The following is a 21,656-nucleotide window of genomic DNA, read 5'->3' on the forward strand; positions in this document are numbered from 1 at the left end:
TCAATGCCGCCAGTGACGTTGATTTATGATCAATGAAAGCAGGGCACCTGACTAATAAGGGGAGAAGGGACCGAGTGGGGGCTTCCACAGCGACCCCTTTACTGTAACTGATTGGGGATCGATGAAGAGTGGCACCGTGGCTGATAAGGGATCAGGCGACTCTGTGGCCGAGGAAGGCAGCTATGTGTGAGAGGATTTGGTTGGCTGCGTGGAGATCAGCCTGTCTGAGCCAAGCAGAGCCACAGACACTGTAATTAAAGCTGTGCTGAAAGGAGCTTTCCACTGGTTGATAGAAGCTGCAGGTGCAGCTCCTTTTGCTCTTTCACTGTCAAAAGAGTAGCAGCAGGCAAGGACACACAAACCACACACACACATGCACACCTACACATGCACACCTACACACACACACACACACACACACACACACACACACACACACACACACACACACACACACACACACACACACACACACACACACACACACACACACACACACACACACACACACACACACACAACCAAAGACAACAAGGCAAGGTCTGCACAATTTTTCCTGTCACTCTCCCCCATAAAAATCTATTACTCTCATCGACATCTGTTTCACCTTGTTTATCACACCGTCTTCAGCTACTTGAGGACACTAACACTGCTGTTTGGTTTCTTCCTACAAACTCAAATGATTGATTGACATACTATGTTTAAATGTCATGTTTCATTTGAAGTTGTCATTTGTGTTACCCTTTTTCATTCTTTTTTTCACCTCCCGTCCTATATACCTAGGAATATACCAATAAAAAGCTACCAATATAAAAGGTCTATCAAATCTAAACATATACAAGGGATGTATAGGATTTTTTAAATCCTAAATAGAATTTGCCCACCCAGATGGTAACGATACATGGCATTTTGGGTCTTGGCCCATGGACTTATACTCCCATCCATTTTGTGGAAGTAGATTGATTAAATCAAAATATATATGACATTGAATGACATTAGACCAAAATGTGTTTAAAATGTAGTCTTGGTTGTGTTCTGGTCTCATATACACTCTGGTGACATCAGTGAGCACAGAGGAGGTTATACAAAAGTCTGGTTGATTCAAAATGAGCTGTGTTGCCAGCATCATAGGGCTAAAAAAAGCCATCATTAAAAGTGCCATCTTTTAATGCACTCGGAATATGTCATCTGTTTTACAAAGAAATTGCAATACTTTCTGGAATATCTCCCGAATATATAAATTGTCGAGGATTGTAAAGCTCCGGTTAAATTACAAAAAAGCAGGCAATCTTGTGCAATCGGTTTCCACAACATAATTACCTATATCTGCAACGGAAATGTCTTAATTATATCAAGCTAAAAAGGGGTCAGTAAGGTATAAATTGTTTCTCTAAAATAATATTTGAGTGCTTGTAATAAACAAATTCCTGGCCAAAATTTGACCCCACTTCCTTCCTGTGTCAGCGCACTAATGTCTCCCGCTCAGTTTTCCCAAGCAGAAAAAAAAAAAAAAAAAAAGAAAAGACAAAAGGAAAGCAGTTTGATAGCCCATTCCTCTCTATGGACAAATACACACTACGCAGACCCTTCATACTATTTATTAGCTTATTTATACTAGATTGAGTCGCTATGTCCATTCATCCCCTGGAGAGAGCGATATCAGAGCGATAATCAGTGAACCGTTGACCTGTGAAGAATAACTTTGAGTTAGTCCTTGCCTAAACATCTCCCAGAGATGAAAATGCTTTGTTTTTTCCCGGTATGCGTTAATGGGGCCCGATCGATGTTGGAGAGACTTGTTTTCTCTCTGCATGTCCTCACCCTTGGCAAAACACAGGGGGTTAAAGCGGGAGGGAGGAGTTATTGACACAACATCGATATCACTAGAGTTCACGAGTGAGCACCAGCAGATTGAAGGTAACTTCTTCCTTGAGGCCTGCTATATGACTTTGCCAGTGCGCCATCAAGGACAGATGAATGTACAGTGTAAGGGGGACTGAGTGTCACTGTGGACCGGAGATTAATAGAGACATGCACAAACAAACACCGTTGTTGCACTGATGATATTCATTAGTGCTTATTATTCTCCTCGAAAAAAACAAAACACCTGTCCCAGACTCTCTCTCTCTCTCTCTCATACACACACACACACACGCACATACTCTCACTTAAACCAAGTCAGGAACGCAAAGGCAACAACACAGCACACCGTTGTGGAGGCAAGCACATTGCCACGGCGGCTATCATCTGTCACCAGCGGCAACCAGCCCAGCAGCCGCCATGATGTGTGCGGCTTAATTGGAGGAGCTGATGAGGTCTGATGAGGCCGGTACTTATTGAATTCCCCGGCCTGTTATTTAGATAATGCTGGAGAGGAGAGAGGCCTCCGTCATCTTTTCCCCATTCTCATCCATTCACTGTCCCAGCAGGGGGGGGTGCGGGCTGGCTAATCCACTCTTGTTTGTAATGGCTGCGCAAAGTGAGGGGGATTTGGACATGCTCTTCTTCCCCTTCACTAGCACACATCTAGCACTACCCACTGTTGATTTGAGCCCTTAATGAGCCTATTTGACGAGTTAATCAGATCCCAACACCCATCAAAACACCCCTCTTGCCAGACTTTTTATGATTTTCTGGGGGTGCATTGTTGAATAATTTGACTTTGAAGCAATCTTTTGCTTTTCTCAGCTTTTCCAAAAGCAATTACTAAACCTCAAATATGTGACTATGCAGTGGTTTACAGTGCGTGTGATTGTGCGGAGGAGAAAAAGAGAGAGAGAGAGAAAAGGGGTGTGAAAAAAAAGAAGTGTGCTGGAGAGAAAGAAAAAGAGTGGAAAGACGCCTGAGTTGCAGAACGTGATGGCTAAATGGCAGGACAACAAACTTTTTAATTCTGTAACTCAGACTGGTGAAGGAGAGAGGGAGACCGTGAAGCCACAGAGGGGTGCCAAGAATACTGCTCGGTATGGGACAGCACATCAAAATGCATTAGGACTGACGAAAAAAACTCCTGTGACTAATGTCCCGGCTGCACAGAACTGAAACGCAGCATGGGGATTTTCAAATGTAAAGTTTTGTATGGAAATTCTCAGCATCTGGGTGGCCAGACGCTCATCAGTACCAGCTGTAGTGTGGAGAGGCTCCAACATTACGCATTTAACTGAGATGAGGGTTGCCAGGAGAGCAAAATAAAGAGATTACATTTCTGACATTTGTTCTAATGAGCGGATAAGCTGACTGCATATATAGTAGTATAGATGTATTGTCTAATGTATGCATTGAACCCTCTCTTTGCTTAGTAAATGACATTTTCCAGAAGGGAATGTCCAGCCATGGAATACTACCCAGTGACGTCATGCAAAAACAAAAGGCCATATTTATAAGGGTCAGTTGTTGTGGCCTTATAGATCAGGGGGTGATAGTGACGAGAGGGGGGCCATTAAGGCAGCAACATTTAAAAGCCTAACATGGAGAGGGAACAACGCTGGGTTCACAAGGGGCGCAGGGAATCAATATCAGCTCGACTTAGAAAATCTGCCGTATAATCCTTGATCTCGAAGGCCATTTGCTTTGCAGCCTGAAATTGGATACACCCCGAATGCACACACACACACACACACACACACACACCCGCCGCACACTCACCCCCGCTGCGGCAAGCCCCGCTGCTGCTCACTCCACAAATAAGACATCCTGAAAAATTGATCTGGATGCATCTGAGGCAAGATTACGTCTCGGGCTAAAAGAGAGATATGACTAGCTCAAGGTAATTCATAAATCTGTGTGTCTATGTGTAAGAGGATCAGGACAGAGCCTGGCGAATGGGAAAAACCTAGTGGTGGTATTTTCATAACCACATTGCTGTTATCTGGAGGACTGCTGCCCTATATAGGACATTAAGTCAACACCTCTCTAAATGCAAAGGGCTGGAAAAGGCCACACACTGAGAAACGCTATTATAAACTGCTATATACAGTAGTAGTGCAGTAGCTATATGATTAACAAGGATGCACGGAAAATAACTCATCTTTGTTTATTTTGCCTGTAAGCATAGAAGCCTTTTATGGAATAACAGTTTATTTGATGGATTACTAAAGAGTAGAGTAGACTAAAATATAACAGGGCAATACTGCATTGTTCAAGCACAAATGGAATTTGTTTTGCAAGTGTTTGCCCCTAAACCATAAAACCTGCATATCAATCAACTTGCCCTCTCCGTCTTGACTATTTGTCAGTGATATCATCACCACAGTTGCAAGCCCGGCTTGTTTAATAAATTCTCGCTCACAAGCCAACATTTCCGAGTCATGATTAGTTTAGGTTTAATTTAAGAAACACCCAAATTTGGCCATGGTTTGTGTCTTGTTTGTCTTCATGAAATAATATACCTTTGACTGGCATTTACTTGCCAAGTGATACTCCTGCCAACAACGTTATTATTACTCATTATTTTTTAACACATTTCTGTGGGACACAACCTTTACTTGAACTTTACCTTACAGTATCTCAAAACATTTTTGTTTCTCTGATCTTCCTTTCTGCCTTCTGGCTGGTGAAACAAATCAAAGACAATATTCCACCTCAACAAAGAAGACGTACTACAGTGACATAACTTACTACTGTGAAGCAAGCAAGCCATGAAAAGTGAGATTTCTACATGGTATGTCTTCAGGTGCCTCTTTGCTGTGTGGGCTGCCTTTTCTTTTTTATTCCCATGGTGGTGGGTATTGTTAGAGTGGCAGTTGTTGTTGGACTCTCTGAGGCCTTTAAGCTCTCTGTTTTCTCCCCATTACTTGTGCGCGGTGGGGGGACAGACAGTTGTAGCGAGATGTGGTGCAGCGCAGCAGGGGTGGTCCCCAGATACCACACATTCATACTTTCCACCTGACGCACAGGATAGAGAGAACAGAGGGCTGGCAATTACCAGACTCCTCTCTATATATACTGCAATCCTAGCCAGCTCCAGCTCTGCTGTACTCCACTATGAAGGCTGTCTCGGGGCCAAGCTGGAGGTAATGAAAGCAACACACTCCTAATGGACTATTGATGTGCGTGTATTGTGTGTGTGTGTGTGTGTGTGTGTGTGTGTGTGTGTGTGTGTGTGTGTGTGTGTGTGTGTGTTTGTGTGTGTGTGTGAGTGTTTATGTGGATGCACAGGAGGAAGACAGAGAAAGAGAGACTCAAGAAACAAAGGAAGTAAAAAGAGACTGTAAGAAATCATTCTGTTGGCGTTGCGATGGGTTTCAACTTTTTATGCGTCGTCCATGTTTTTAGCAATGGCAACACAAGTGCGCCCATGTCTGTCAGCTGTCGTAAATCATCTTTATAGGTAAAAAGTAAAAGAAACCGAAATAAAGGAGCAAAGTATGATCCAATAGCCATTATTTGCTGCGCTGTCCTGCCAACCGAGGAAACGGAGACAGACAGAGAGACGGTGTGTTTTGAGACATGAGGTCACTCAGAGAACAACCAGGTGTGTTTCCATCGTCCTTCAGCTCGAAAAAACCAGCAGGCAAGCTTTTCATATAAATATAAATACACTCCGGTATAAATGAAAAGACACAAATAGCCTAAGGTGACATAAAAAAAAACATTGGCAACTCCTGCCGCCCCCATCGCAGTTAAGTTCCATCAAAATGGAACACGACCCATTCCCACTGACCGAGCGTCCATTGGCAGAGCTATGTAGGTGTGAACACGATTATTTTTTTCTTTAATGCCCCCCCTGTGTGTATGTCCCCTACAATGCTGGCAGGCGGTGGGATGAATGAATGGGCGTCGACTCCTGAAAGGTCCGGTGGTGCTCCAGAAATAACTGGGCTGACCACAGTGACCTCTGCTTGTTCCCACACAGCCTGCGTCCTGTTTCTAATGGAGGCACTGTGCTCTATTTCGGGGGCTATAGCAGCTAGATTTATCTCACTGCCCTCTGTGTCCTGGGACGGTGACAGTGACGTGGCCCGGGTGTAACTGATGCCTGCATCCCCCCTTCTCCACCCCACACCTCTGCCCTCCCTGACGCAAGCACAAAGAGGATACAATCAGTCTCGAGGTCAGTTCTGGTCAGTAAGATGACCTTCAGGCTACTGTATATACCTTGTGTTTTTGCTCATCTTTTAAAGTAGGGGTCAGCCATTCTTGAAAAAGGTTGTTGTCAAAATTACTTTGTCAAAATTTGTACATTTCTCCTCATGATAACACTCAACCTGTCCGTAATCTGTGTGTGTGCTGAACAAAAAAATAACTGTTGTTAATCCACAGCCTAGGCTCTGTAAACTGGTATGTAAACAAAGGATGTAAATAAAAGGGGGCTCACCTTAGCTGGCAACATGCCTGTTTATAGAGTCTACGCTGTGTATTAACACTGGATTTTTTTTCAGTGCACACACTGATTTTGACAAATGGTATTCTCCAGACTTGCTCACTACACCTTTAATGTATACCCTAAAACATGCTTAAAACAGCAGATAAAAAATAAAACTCATGTGCTGCGATATTCTAACATAATGAAAGGAATTGGAGAGGAGTTGACCGGTGAACCACAGAGAACAAGCCCGCTGACATGCTGGCATTCCACAGAGACCTCGGAGCATGATTCTCCTCCTCAGCAAACTTAATCTTCATTCTGGAGGACGGACAGTCGAGCCCAAAAGGCTGTGAGCTCGGTGACCCGCTGTATCGGCTGAGAAGCTGAATATTATTCTTGGCAAAAGCAATGCATCGCATACTTCAGATTAAGTTGACTGATCGCTAGAACCTAGAATGTAAGGGTCAGTGAAGATAACATGTGCATCTAAAGACTTCATTTCTAGGAGTGGTAAAGAGTTTAGAACTATGAGCAAAAATAAATCCTACAGGTTTTTGTCTGTGACTGCAAAGCCTACAGTGTGATTTCTGAGCTTGTCCGAATTAAGTCCAAGGGAAAAAGGGACTGATACGCTCCCAAGTACTTCAGCAACTACTGTGCAAGACATTCAACCGGCAGTTGGTTCCTAACTGTTTTCACTGAGCAGAGCTATGTTAGCAGAATTATATAACGTTGCACAATAAAAGATGAGCATGACTGCTTGACTTATGTGAGGCATTATTAAATTGTCCTTTCAAAATGCAATAATAATAAGGTTAATTGTATCCAAACATGCACACATACATACTCGTACAGTATCAGACCTACTTCAGATTTAGAATAAAACCCCAATAGAAAAATGAAGAAGCCACAGTCATGATAGCATTTCTGTGAAGCTGTACTGAGTAAGCTACTATAGTAGTTGAGATATTTAAGTGTGGACCAACATGGTAGACATACCAACAATGTCATTCCTAAAGCCACAAGGCTAGCACTCGTTTTGCAATGAGGCAAAAAGTGAGAGAATGTATTCTTAATCACAGGATGTATTGTAAAATTCATGGACATTTTACACTTGGGAGCATTTTTGCCACGGGGCCCTGGTTAGAATTCTGACCCAAACCTCGTTGCTGAGGCACTTTAATGGATAAATAATTAATAACTGCAAAAACCAAACAACTTTTTTTCATGACTGTCAGCCGTCTGCGGAGTGAGTGAATCAACAGCAAAGAAGCGAGCCGAACACATGTCAAACAAAGGAAACAGAGGAATCGTGTTCTTCATGAATGAAAAAGCAGCCCCAGGTGCTTTATTTTGCTCGCACTAATATTGTGTGCACTCAGCTATATCTATTTGCATAGATGAGCATTAGGGAAAGGGGATAAGCAGGACTGGTGCGGCGAGCAGAATAGCCAGCAGAGAGGATGGGAAGACGTGCGGAGAAAGTGAGGGATGAAAGACATTAAGAGATGAGAGAGAAAGAGAGAGTAAAAGCAAGGACAACATAAAGTGCTAGGAGAGATGTGAGCAGGGTCGAGAGGGAGAAAGATAGAAGGGGGGGGGGTCAACACAGTGGACAGCTGGGCGGGGGTCACGGCGGTCAAACCCAGGAAGCGGTCGTGCGGTCAATGTCACCCTTTCATCTCGTCTGCTACAGATGCGGCAGCGATCGAAAAACTTTACTCAAATTTAACCTTCTCAAAAAGCGCCGCCCGATCCAACTTTCATTGCAGTTTCTCTCTTCCGCTTCCCCGGCCACCCATCACTTTCTTCCCCCTCTCTGTGCCCTTTTTCCATCTGTTCTCTTTCATCCACCTCTCTCATTCCCGTCACATTTCCTTCAGCTCCTAATCTATTTCTTTCCATTCCACCTCCTTCCTATATTTCTCCCTATTACTCTCCCTCCTTTTGTATCTTTTTAAAAACTCTACTTCGTTCTCTCTCTCTCTTTCTGCATTAGATGGGGTTGAGTGGAGAGCAAAGTGAATCGTTCCTGACTAAAACCCCTCCAGGAGCCCGAGCTCCTAAACAAACTTTGAAGCCAATCAAAAGGGCTTATATTATTTCCCCTTGCACAGGGACTGCATCAGGTGAATACTTTATATTTTGGTGACATATCCACTCCAGAGCAACCTCTCTCCTCTCCGCTCTCTCTATCCTCTCTCTCTCTCTCTCTCTCTCCTCCTCCTCCTCTCTGCGCTAACTGTTGGCTCCGCTCATGATTGATACAGTTCAGTGGCAAAACAAACAAAGCGTGACAAATCCAGATTATTGTCTGTGGGCGAGATAAGGTTATAATGAGAAAGTGCATCGGGGGAAATTGATCCTTTTTCAGGAAGCTGTCTGATTTACTGCACGGGGGATGCCAATAATAACTTCCTGTGTGTCCTGCCTCTAATCAGAGGCGGGTGGAGTCAGGGGTGGGGGGGGGAAGGTTCACGCAAAGAGGACAGATTTCATTACAATGCAATATCCTGAGGAGTGCATCTGAAAGCGACGTTTGGTAATTATTATCCGTGGCATTGCATATTGAAAAGCTGTCGGATTGTCATCGTGTGTTTCCCAAGCGGAGTCAGAAATATGGCTAGTTTACACAGGGTGTCAGCGGCAGTAAATGAATTATCAATACATAATGGATTTGACCTTTTGTTTCTGTAAAAAAATAAAAATCCAGGAAAACATTACATATCGGCAATTTCGCAGATCTGCACCCACACATGACACACAAGGTGCATCATGGGAAAAACGTGCCCTGGCATGCTCGGAGAAGCAGCCATGTCTGAGACAACACTGACAGCCAAGCCACCAACCTACTTGGCTGCGTGTTAAATTTACTCGCCGTAGGGGAGAGAAATGGGCCCCGCTGACAGGCTAGTTATTAGCCAGGGGGATGTGGGAGGGAATGCAGAAATTAACATGGATTACTCAAGTATGACTGACAGTTTCAGAAGGGCTTTTTGTGACTTACCAAGTGATTTGGGACTCGCTTTAATTCAGCGAGGGACGTTTTAATAACATGGGCTGTCTATGCTAGCTTGGCACATTCGCATTGGTGAGGGTGCCAACGTGGAGGGAGCCTCTTTTTTTGTGCAACAGCTCCCCAGCAACTTTTCCCCCACAGTCAGAGGCACAGGCCTTATGTTCTGCATATAATGAAGGGATGTGTCGAAGGGCCAGCACTTGGGGTTCAGAGCTCTCTTTTTGTCTAGGCTGTTGTTCATTTAAAGGGGGGGGGGAGCTTGCCAAATAGTGGGCCCTGTGAACTGACAGCTGTGGTGCTCTTACAAAGCCTACGTGTTATCTGGGTCTCTGATGGATCAGGGAAGTACGGTAAATGAGGAAAACAGGGAATTTCATTGGGACTTTTGAAATGCGATCACGTCCATACTGAAATTCAAAAATAATTGTTTCTGCTGTAGGCTTAAGTAAACATATTAAAACACTAAAATAGGATATTTTTGAACTAAAAGACACTTTGACTGAGTGAGTACAATCAGTCATTGTGGTTTGAATAGAGATTGTGAAAACAGATAAGGGTTATTAACAAGAAATAAATGCCAGTGTTGTGAAAATAAATAAATAAAAAACTAAGCAGGAAAACCTTATGCGTTTCCACTGGGTTCCATCTCCCAGGGCCCCTCTGGCTGCTTCCTGATGTAGTTTCCATTATTTATCCACAATCTATTGGACAATTTTGGAGCCGGCTCCCAGCTCATGCTGCCATATTGGCACAGAGCAATGGAGAGAACAACAGCAACGGAAGTGAAAAGGAAGAGGCTGCTATGTTGGTGCACATTCAGTCTGAGCTAAACCATCCGTCTGCACAGTCAAACATTCATGGGAACGCCGGATTCATCAAAGTCTGGTGCTGTCATTTGGCACCGCTCAACACTACCTGTATATCCAGCCCTTCTGAAAACACACTTTCTTGTTTATATAGCTGTTGTTTGATTGTTGACTGTGAAATTAATTTGAATTGCAAAAAAAGAGCAGCAATTCACCTCTGAATATACAGCGTATCAAATGTTATCAATTTCCTTTCTGCCGTGGAAGACACACAATATGGGACTAACATGAGATTACTCACCTGCCAAAACCAAACAATAGCTAATGTATCTCCGGTTCAAATTACATTTACCATAGGGTGTCATCTCTAAGCTGTTTAATGCATTGTGGGACGAAGGGCTTTAATCAGCTAGGCTCAGTGGAGCCAGCGGATTAAATCACTTTTTATCTGTGCTTCCTTTGACTTTCCCAGAGCTCAGGGTTGCAGTGTAAATCATAATGCGTCCCTGGTGGGCTCACTTCAGGCTGGTTTATTGCTGTAGTAACATTTCATAAATTCCATTTATTTTGTGTATTGAGTAAATCCACATCCGCTGAAAAACGAGTATAACTTTTTTTATTCTCATCTACAACTACAAAGTTGATCATTTTTCAGAGCTGGGTTTTATTGTGTCCACATGAGTGCAAAGCATGAGTGTGAAGATGCCTATAGCCTAGTATGCGTGTGTACAGGATGTATGTGAGTGTGCATTGCTGCATGCAGATACATGCATCTATGTCCACAAGCAAACACACACACACACACACACACACACACACACACACACACACACACACACACACACACACACACACACACACACACACACACACACACACACACACACACACACACACACACACACACACACACACACACAAACACCTGTGTGTATTTTGGCATACATATACTCTATCCAAGTGCACGGATGGAATCGGATGGATGACTTTGTATCTGTGTGCGGGTGTATGTGTATGCACTCACAGCCAACAAAAGCGACAGGGAGAACGGGCTGCCGCATTGCACAGAATAGCTAAACAGCTGTAGTGCTCCATCAGGGCTATCGATCATGTCCCTCTCTCTGAATCACAATCAGACGTGGGCAGAGCAGAGCAGACTGGAGCAGGCCTCGGTGACTGGAATTGTTGGGCGAAGAAAGCTACTACGCACCTCTCATATTAAACCAGAGACACGCCAAACATACCTGACCTGGATAGACGATTAGATGCATCCGTATGCAAGTGCCGTCGAGCTTGTTTCGTTGTCTATTTTCCAGGAGTATATTTGTATTACTTATAAAGGACTATAACAGTGTCGATCATGTGTAATGCACTTGTTACTTATATAGCAGTTCTAAGGGGTGTCTGAACACTTTAAGTATTGATGTAAGTGACTCACATACAGTACAAGCCTGCGTCAAATTAACAGTTACATGAATAAATAGTGCAACCACACATTGTAATTATAAACACATTTTACTGCTTCAAAATTACTTTCATTTAAAGCTTAACAGTAAGAATAAGGAAGCTTGAATATCATTAGCTGCCATCTGCTATCATCTCTCCACAGTGTACATCAAGTCAACATCTCATGTAATCACCAGGAAGTTGGATGTTATTATATTAACATTTTAAACAGGAAGTGTATGGAAGCGGTCTGTGGCGCCATTAACTGCCATCTGTTAGCGTCTCCACAATCCTGTGTTCTGTATGTCCCTCTAATCTGCGTGTCACTGCGTTATCTGCTACTCTGTGTCAACTTCCTGCCAAAATGGCAACTTCCTTTCTGTCTATTTTCCCATGGTCACTAGAATTTAACAGGTGACCTGGAACCTGACATCCACATATTTACTATTGGACAGCAATGTGACAACTCAATATCCTTTTGTTTTACCACTGGACACACCTGAGTAGAGTAGAGGAGGGCAACTACAGTATAACAAGACCAACACCCATCACACACACACACACGCATTCATACACACTGCTTGACACAGCTTGATTGAGTGGCTAAGCTGGAAATGCAGAGGCTGGTCAGATATGGCCTTGAGAGGATTGGTGAGCGAGTGTGTTACATTGAGGAGAGTGTGTGCATGTGTGTGTGAATTCATGTTAAGAGTGCTGTAGATTATATGTGTAGATGTGTGTGTGTGCTACCACAGCTACATTATATGTGCTTGTAGGATATGTTTCAAATGTTTCATTAGCATTTGGATGTTGACATTCCACTCAGGTCAAAGTTAGTGGTGCGTGACAATATTTGTGCTTCTGCGATTGTGTGTATGTGTCAAGGCTCACACAGTGTAGTTGTCATGGCTGTCACACAAGCGTACCATTGCACGCGCATATACCCACACACACACACACACACACACACACACACACACACACACACACACACACACACACACAGTGTTCCTGCTGTGCTGTGTGTGGCGAGGGCCCCCCGGGGGCTGCCACTGAGCTGTCAGAGCAGGATGGATGAAGAAGCTGCCCTGCATAGCAAGGGGCTCTGGGGAAATACCACCAACCAACACACACACAAACAAACACTCTCACACACATAGACTATGTCAGCACACAGATATGTATGTGTTCCAGCTTTAAAATGCATACATTTGAATATTTAGGCATGAATCAGAACATAGAGGCAAATACAAATGTAGTGGATGCACGTTACGTATTTATAGGTTCATGGTATGTATGCAGGCACGCATGCGCGCACACACACACTCACCAACACACAAACACAGTCTACAAAGGGCTATTGGCTGCCTGTGTGGGAAACAGAAACAACCCTGGGGCAGCGGGCGCTTCACAGAGGAACATCTGAGTTTGATAACCGAGGAACATCTACAGATCTCCTTTTAGAAGACAGCATGTCAACATGGACAGTATCAGTGAGCTGGGAAAAAACACAGCTCCTCAACTCCCACCCGCTTACAAAACTATGGTAAAAATATCAAAGAAATGACAGAGTGAGCCTTTACCATTAGTATGCATGAGTAGAACATCCGAGGGAAAGCACCAATAAAATATATATATATATATATATATATATATATATATATATACAGTATATATATTTTAATAATTTGGGTGTTACCTTATACATCATAATTCCCAGCCGTCGCTAAAATTGCAATCACTTAAGTTAATTGTTCTGAAATTAGGTGTCATTGCTTGGAGGAAGTCAGACAGGACAATTAATACTAGTAGAAATATGTCCAGCAGATTTTAAACAATCCCCTCCAACTTGCGAGAACTAATAAAAATTATATTGATATTTCTGATGTGCTCATTGATGGTTAACCTCAAATTAAACTGTAGGCTTGTTTACAACCTGTCTGAACAACAATTGCTTCTGCAACTGCAAGATGTGTGTGTGTGTGTGTGTGTGTGTGTGTGTGTGTGTGTGTGTGTGTGTGTGTGTGTGTGTACACACACACAGGCATACATCAATGGAAAAAGGAGATTCATTGACCCTTTAGGAGGGACCATGGTAGCACCGGACCAGAGCAGACTTTGTAAACTTAACTATTCGTAAGTCCACAGGAGGATTTCCTCGATCAGGGGCAGTAAATCTTCCACGCTTGGCACAAGCCTGAACAATCCATTAACAATAATAAAGCCTGAGCGGCCAGGGAGAGAGACCCTTAAAGGGGAAGGTCAGCCCGATATTACAGCTTTAAAGGTTTCCTATTACGGCTCAACTTCAATATAAACACTCACCTTGCCTTTAATGGCCACGGAATATGCAGTGGGCTGAGCATATATGGAGATTCTAAATCCAGTCTCTCTGAGGTATTACTGAATAGTGGAAGCAGACGATTTATGGCTCTGTGTCTCTGTGTGTGCTGCTGGTTGGGAAGTGTGAGTATTGTTCATAAAATTGCAGGAGGGAGGGGTGAAGGAGAGATCTCCTCTGTGTCGCCCCTGTCTGGCCCCTCACGTCCTCCTGGGATGCATGGAGGCGGCTTGGAGCGCTGCAGCACCTGGCCCCAAAAGTGCTTAGGCAGCGCGTTTTGTCTTCATCCTGGCCTTTCCCTTCTGACTCTCTCTTTCATATCTTTACTCTCCTTCCTTTTGCTTTTTTTTTTAAAACACCCCTCGTCACCCCTAACTCCCTCAGAGACTCACTCTGTTTCCACATTTTTTTCGATGCTTTGTCTCCTTTTGTTTCAAACTTTTGGGACTTTTGGTTGTGCCACCTTGGGCACAGAATAAAAAAATAGAGACACATTTCAGCGCTATAAGATAGTATGGTACAATATCGTCTCCGCATCTGTCTCCATTTTGTGACACTCTTTACTTTCAACCTCTTTTTTAGCCTGCCTGTTTTCTCCTTGGCCTGCTTGTACTAGGGGGGGCTTGTCTAGGACGACTGCAGGAAACAGAGAGATAGGAAGGAGAGAGGACATGGCAAACGGAGAGCACGAGCAGACGAGGGAAAGAGGGGAGAGTGCAAGCTTTTAAGTAGATTGCAAAGAACAGCGCAGAGGCATGAGTGTGAATATAAAGAGGGTGTTCTCCTGCCTGAGAAGTTCCAGCTCCAGGAGAGATGGTGACAGAGAGAGAGAGAGAGAGAGAGAGAGAGAGAGAGAGAGAGAGAGAGAGAGAGAGAGAGAGAGAGAGGGGGAGAGAGAGAGAGACAGACAGAGAGAGAGAGACAGACAGAGAGAGAAAGAGTCCTACAGAACCCTTAGCTATCAGGCATAGCCACGTCAGCTAGCCTCAGGTGTCAGAAACAACGGTGTACACAATCTATCAAGCTGTCCGGCATGATCCGACATGAGAAATTACCAATAGTTGAATTAGAAAGGAAGTTTCTCATTTCAGCTGTGATGATTTCCCCCAAAAGGAAAAGGAAAATAGGTTTATGCGAGAGTAATGTAAAGAACAAGAGGATGGGACACTCACCTGGAATGCCTGGTGGGGTTTTCAGGTACTTTCCATTGAAATGCTGTATCACTACTTCGCATTTCTCTGTGGACTCCATCCTGCAACACAAACATAGACGAACAGGGTTTAGTTTTTAAAAAAAGACAAGAGAAAAGTATTTACCATGCACCTGTAGAAAGGGTTGAAGCTTAACATTTTATACTCATCAAAAAATACTTCAAAATACTTCACCTCCATATTATAAAAGGAGAGTGCTTTTGGTAAATGCACTGAAGGGAGGTTTCTTTACGGCAACAGACGCAAGAAAATAATGTCTCCTTTTGCCCATCAACAACAGGTGACAATACCTCCAGCATTAGACACAGTTTATGACTCATCTAGACCATTGTAAACACATATATCAAGGTGATATACAGACATTTTATTTTTATTTTCAAATCATTTTAAGTCAACATTGTCTTTCTATTCACATTGTCTTTTCCCTTCACACACGGCACATGTGGTTAAATACCAGCACTGATGTCACAACATTGAACAATCAGCCACTAGACCGTAACCTGCTGGCTCAGTGTGTCTCTCAGGGCCGGTGGTAGCTAGGGGCCAGGGTGGGCCATGCCCACCCAATCAAATTTTTTATTTTTTTATTTTAATATTGTTTAGGTGGAAGTCCAGACCCACTATCGGACGGACCTGTTAATTCGCTGTCCAAGAAAATGTCAAATAAAATTCAGACAATTAATTAATACTAAAGAATATGCCATTACCATGCATTGCTTCTAATTGTATTATTGGGTGGGCAGGACAGCCTGCCTCCAAGTTACCCACCCGCTTATAGTGGCCACTGGTCAGCAGAGCCGGCCCGAGGCATAAGCGAAATGAGCGGTTGCTTAGGGTCCCGACTGCCAGGGGGGCCCCCTCCAATTTTTTTTTTTAGTTTGATATCAACATCATATTATGTAAATGTAAATTATCATACAATAAAAGGAATACAATGTTTTGGTAGATAGTTAATAGCTTAATAATTGAATCAGTTCATCTGGGAGGTAATCCGAGGTTAACTGATCACGTCACGTTCAAGTCCATGGCATGCACAGTGTGTATTGAGTTTATTTAAAAATATTTTAAAATGGGGCTGCCCTCAGTTGCCCATGCACTGTGTGTAGCCTATAGCCTATTTCAGCCTCGTCTGTGGAAAAAAGATAACTGGACAACAGAGTTCTTCTGCTTCGTTCCTCTCACTGCATTTACATGAATTCATTATATTACAGAAAAATATGTCCCGTAAAAGAAAAAGAGCACCAAGCCCATCCCAGAGGACCCTGCATAATATTTTATTTCAAATTTATATTTCTATGGAAAATCCATGTGTCTTTCTTCAATAGCTTCTAATTCAGCCTCTTAATTTTCCTCTCAAAGTGCACCAGATTCATGCATTTCACTTTAAAAAGGTAAAAAAAAATCTCTCGGGGGGGCATACCCCTGGACCCCCCTAGCAGGGTTGTGACCTCGGCTGGCTACTATTTTCACCCAGCTGGACATTGGAGGCAATAGTAGAAAGACTATACAGTCTATATACATTGATTGATTGATTGATTCAATTTTATTTCAGACATATCAAAAAAATAAAAATTAAAAGCATGAAAATACAATAAAAAAAATATGTTCAAATGATTTCACAAATAAAAATAAACAAAACATGAACAAATAACATATTGAATCATCTATATAGTGTGTATAGTAGGGGAAGGTGGGGTGATTTGTGCAACTTTTTACTCAAAGTGATTTTAAAGTGAGGCCTTGACAGTTATGTCTCCAACTCAAATATGTACATATATTTCAGGATGTTGTGCATCCCTGGCAATAAAAACTTTGGATCTGGAATAAACTGTTTAAGAAATATAGCTTTCGGAAAAAAAGTTGTCTTGTCGCACAAATCACCCCACTACGTGGGGTGATTTGTGCGTCATTGTGTCACAATGACAAAGTCACCATCATCATCTTTCTGGCCATCTGAACTCTCATCAGTGGTGTCGTTAAGTGGAATTGAGATGTCACTCTCTTCTGAGCTACTGTAGACAATCACTTTCTTTTGGTGACCAGCGTATACAGCCATGCCACTGGCACAACTCTCAGAAATGTACTTTGCACTAGTTGCTCCGTGCTTGTGGAACCAACTGCCACCTGACAAATGTGATTCCCCCTACATTTCTGCCTTTAAATCAAGGCTCAAAACCCATATGTACACCCTGGTGTTTCCTCCCCATTAACTATCTTACCTCTGCACTACTATCTGTGTTTATGTGGATGTATGGGCTTTACGTCTTTTATTTTGGTTATTGTTATTGTACCTTCATTGTTTACCTACTGAATGCACTATGTACAGCACTTTGGACAGTGCAAACTGTCATAAATGTGCTTTTATAAATACATTTTACTTACTTACTTACTTATAACTCACCCAGGCCCTTGCGCACAAATCACCCCATCCCCAGAATTTTGGATAATAGGCATGATGCAGCAATTTAGGGTTGACATTGTGATAACTATATAGACTCAAAGTGTAGCATACCAAAGCACTAAAACATGTGTCAAATGTTTTCAAACGTGTCTATAATTGTTCAGACACAATAATCAAAAAACCTTGATCATGGAAATTTTACTTTGAAAGGCAAAACACAGTTTTTTGAGCTTAAACGTGCTTATATCTTATTCCTTGTGTCTCCCTTCTTTACAGGATGAGTCAAATGGACGGCTCTTCTTAAATATGTGGTCACATTTCCAATTTCTTCCACGGTTTTCTAGAAACAAGGGGTTTTGCAACTTCCAAAATGCACAAATCACCCCACCTTCCCCTATATAGCTCTGGACTACCACCATCCAGGTTGCCCAGTCCCAAAGCTTTCTCTTCAATCAGCTCAGCCTGCCTACAGTTAATACTGCGATAAAAAAAAAAGATACATCATGTTGTATATAATGTATATTATATGTTATTCATAAACATTTTGGGAAAAAACATGCAAGAACCAAATCTCCCACACAGCAACACTCAAAGTTTATTTGCATATTGTGTTCTACACAATTCACAGTAAATGTGCCAAAAAGCAGACGCAGAGATCTTACAAGGGCAAAAAAATTCAGCTCGCGCACTATGCGCACGCTCGCATCTTCGGTCTCTCTGCCCAGTGTGCCCACCTAAAATTTCTACAGGCCCACCCTAATGTAACTGTCTAGAACCGGGCCTGGTGTCTCTATATCTGCTGGGGAACATCACTGTATGCATGAGTCAGAAGTTCATCATGAAATTCAGGGTTTGTAGGTATAAAGAGGTGTTATGCAACCGTTCTGCCTGCGTAATAGAAACGGCAAGAGTAGAGAAAGACAGAAAGAACAGGTGAAAGGGAAGGGCAGAAGAAGCCAGATGAGAAGCTACAACTTAAATGGCTCTGATTTCCAGAAAGAGAGAGAGAAAGAGAGAAAGAGAGAGAGAGAGAATATGGGTAACTGACTGACTCTTCTTTTCCAGCTGCTGCATCAAACGTCTGTGGGCCAAGCAACAGACCAGCATGAGGGCTCTGATCCCACACATCACAGGCACACACACTAATGCCCCATGCACATCACATCAGAAGATGTTCATCAATATATCAAACGCATAGAAAAATGCACAAATGTATCGTATGTCAACATGCCCAAACACTTATTTTATCCTCCTTGTGATGTGCTAATGAGGAGAAATGCACATTTGAGCAAGCCAAAATCTATCTGAGAGCTTAAATATAGGCTAACTCCTGATCTTTACACATAGGTCACACAAATACATAACAGCCCCATTCTATTTACCTAAAATGATTTCCTATCACTGAATGTAAGTTTATACAGTTAAGTACTAACTTGCTAATTATCACTTAACAAAAAGGCACAGCAGAAGTTGGCAGGAATATCATCACTTTTGTAGGTGTTTAGTTAAAAACCTTATTGGACAAATAGGAGATCTTTACCTCATTATGGTGTAAAATGGCAATAATTGTTATAACATTGAATCCTTTGGGGAACATGAATGTGTCTACCAAACTGCATGGCAATCCATTTCACTTTTCACAAGACATTTTTATTGAAAACTAAAAATGTGAAAGAGAATTTGACAATTTGTGCCAACTCATCCAGCAGATGTTGAGGTATGTCTGTATCAAATATTTCAGTCTAGATCAAAAAACGATGCCACTGATCGACCAACAACCTGTTAATCCCTAGAGCTATCCAGTCTCTAGCATGGCTAAAATAAGGAATCACATATATATATATATGCAGTATCTCACAAAAGTGAGTACACTCCTCACATTTGTTCAAATATTTCATTATATCTTTTCATGGGACAACACTGAAGAAATGACACTTTGATACAATGTAAAGGTGATGGACTGGCCAAGCATAAACCCTATTGAGCATCTGTGGGGCATTGTTTGTTTTCTGTTACGCCCTAACCATGCAGATTCTTTAACATGTGTTCATATTAAATTGAGACATCTTTTAAATGCCGGCTTCAGGAGTCAGTGCTACATTTAAGGAGATATCCTCTCTCGGAATGTGCAGAATTCATTGCTTTTCCCATTTTGCATGCTTTATTCGCTCTCATCTCAGAGAATCCTCATATCATGCTGTCAGCCGCTCACTGCTCCGTCCTCTGTCTCTCATCCTTCTCCTATCTCTACCTTCATTTTTCTTTTTTTCCCCACAGAAGCTTCTTTATCGCTTTCTCCGGCCCATCCATCTTACTCCCGGGCCCCGTCTGCACCTCTTCTTTTTGACGTCTCTCTCATTCCTGCCGTTCTTTCAACCTTGGTTATTTCCTCTATCTTTCAGTGTTACCCTCACTCCCCCTCCAGCCGCCATCTCTCTCACTTTTCCGTGCCCCCTTTCCTTTCCTTTGCTTCCTTCCTTCCTTCCCTCTCCATCCATTCTTTAGTTTTTTCTGCTACGCCCTAACCACATCAACATCTTTCTCCCCTTTCCCTATACTTCTCTTTTTAGAATATGAAATCTTTTATCATCCATCTCTCACTGACCCTGTATCCACCCTTTTTTATGCCATCCCATTTCTCTTTCTAGTACCTGCGTCTCATTTTTTGGGAAGGCTGATATTGACCAGTTAGTTGTGACTCACTCAACTAGCTGGCCCTGTAACACCTCACTAGCACTCAGCAACAATAACTTAGATCAGTAAGAAAACACTTTCATTCAACTGTGTTATATATGATTTCATTTTACAAAAGAATCCAGACTCTAAACTCAAGCAGCCATACATGATGTACTATATGTTTACATCTTAAAAATGGTCCAATTCCGTTTTAAATCCGCAATTGATCAAACAATAAAAAATATGAGGAAGCCTTCGTATGGCTGCTTTCAGTGCCTGGTAGTAATCAGTAGTCAGTGTTCAGACACATTTCTGTCAGAAGCAGTTGTGATATCCAGCTCTACATTCTATGAAATATTGTGTTCCCGGTTTGAGACAAAGAAGGTCGAAACAGACATCACATTTTTAAATTCAAAAGATGTATACAAAAGTTCTGGGATGAACTGTTCCAAAAATATCTATCCGGTCCTTTTGTCACAGTGATTAAAAAATGCTTTTGTTTAGGACATTAGTGCCTTTTTATAACTCACTTTATTATGTGTGTGTATAATGCAGAGTATATCAGAACTTGTCTTGTTTGTATGACTTCCTTTTATTCTTTATGTGTACATGATTTTGCAACATGAAGGTATCATGCCAACATCATTTAAATGAAGTGAATATAGAGTATATTTACATTTTAAATATAATCTGTAGGTACTCATGGATAAGATTACCCTCATCATCCACATTACACAAGCAACTACATTTTAAACAAAGTCGCACTAGACGGACACATAACCTCCCCTAATGCTTCCACTTCGGGAAGAAGAAGAGAACAAACATAGAGGATCTGCATCAGCACAGCTTACCTCTTTTTTTCAATATTGCTCTCCTCTATTAAAGCCTTACAACCTTGTACACGGTGCACACTCAGTTTAGTACTTGCGAAATAAAGATTTATCCGTTGGGAGTTTTTTTTTCTTTTTTAGCTGTCCATTTTAACCTGGGGGCTGACGATCAGGTTGAATGCATGCTTTCTTTGGACTGTGAAAGTTATTCTCTTGTTATTCCCTAGCGCTTTTTTAACCATCCTCCTCACAAGCCACCCCTCTGGCTATTTAAATGTTAGCCTCCTACTCAACGCCGTCTCTCCTTCGCTGTTTACAGCAGGCAGGTAGACAGAAAAACAGGTGGGTAGACAAGAAGTAAATAAGGCAGACGGTCATATATATATATATATTTATATATATATATTTATATATATATATATATATATATATATATATATATATATATATATATATATATATATATATATATATTGGGGGAATCAAAGCGGTCAGCCAGAGTGTCTGTTCGCCAGTCAGTCAGTCAGTCAGTCAGTCCATCCGTCATGCAGCAAAGTCTGGTGGGTATAGTGAGGCCGGCTGGCTTTTTGTGTGCTGCTGCTGGTTAATGGCATCAGGT

General features: G+C 42.3%; 1 protein-coding gene across 4 annotated transcripts in view; it reads right to left on the bottom strand.

Moving 5' to 3' along the window:
* Positions 1–21,656, bottom strand: part of LOC307263711 (RNA-binding motif, single-stranded-interacting protein 3-like) — a gene marked incomplete at its 3' end in the record, with an annotated part of 279,795 nt that overhangs the window by 47,326 nt on the left and 210,813 nt on the right. For all 4 annotated transcript variants that reach the window (XM_080044933.1, XM_080044936.1, XM_080044935.1 and 1 more), the window contains one exon: positions 15,092–15,171. In XM_080044933.1, the coding sequence (XP_079901059.1) occupies positions 15,092–15,171 (80 nt within the window). The remainder of the gene's footprint in view (positions 1–15,091; positions 15,172–21,656) is intronic.

This window comes from Ammodytes marinus, assembly GCF_949987685.1.
Source record: "Ammodytes marinus genome assembly, chromosome: 17".
Classification (NCBI taxonomy): domain Eukaryota; kingdom Metazoa; phylum Chordata; class Actinopteri; order Uranoscopiformes; family Ammodytidae; genus Ammodytes; species Ammodytes marinus.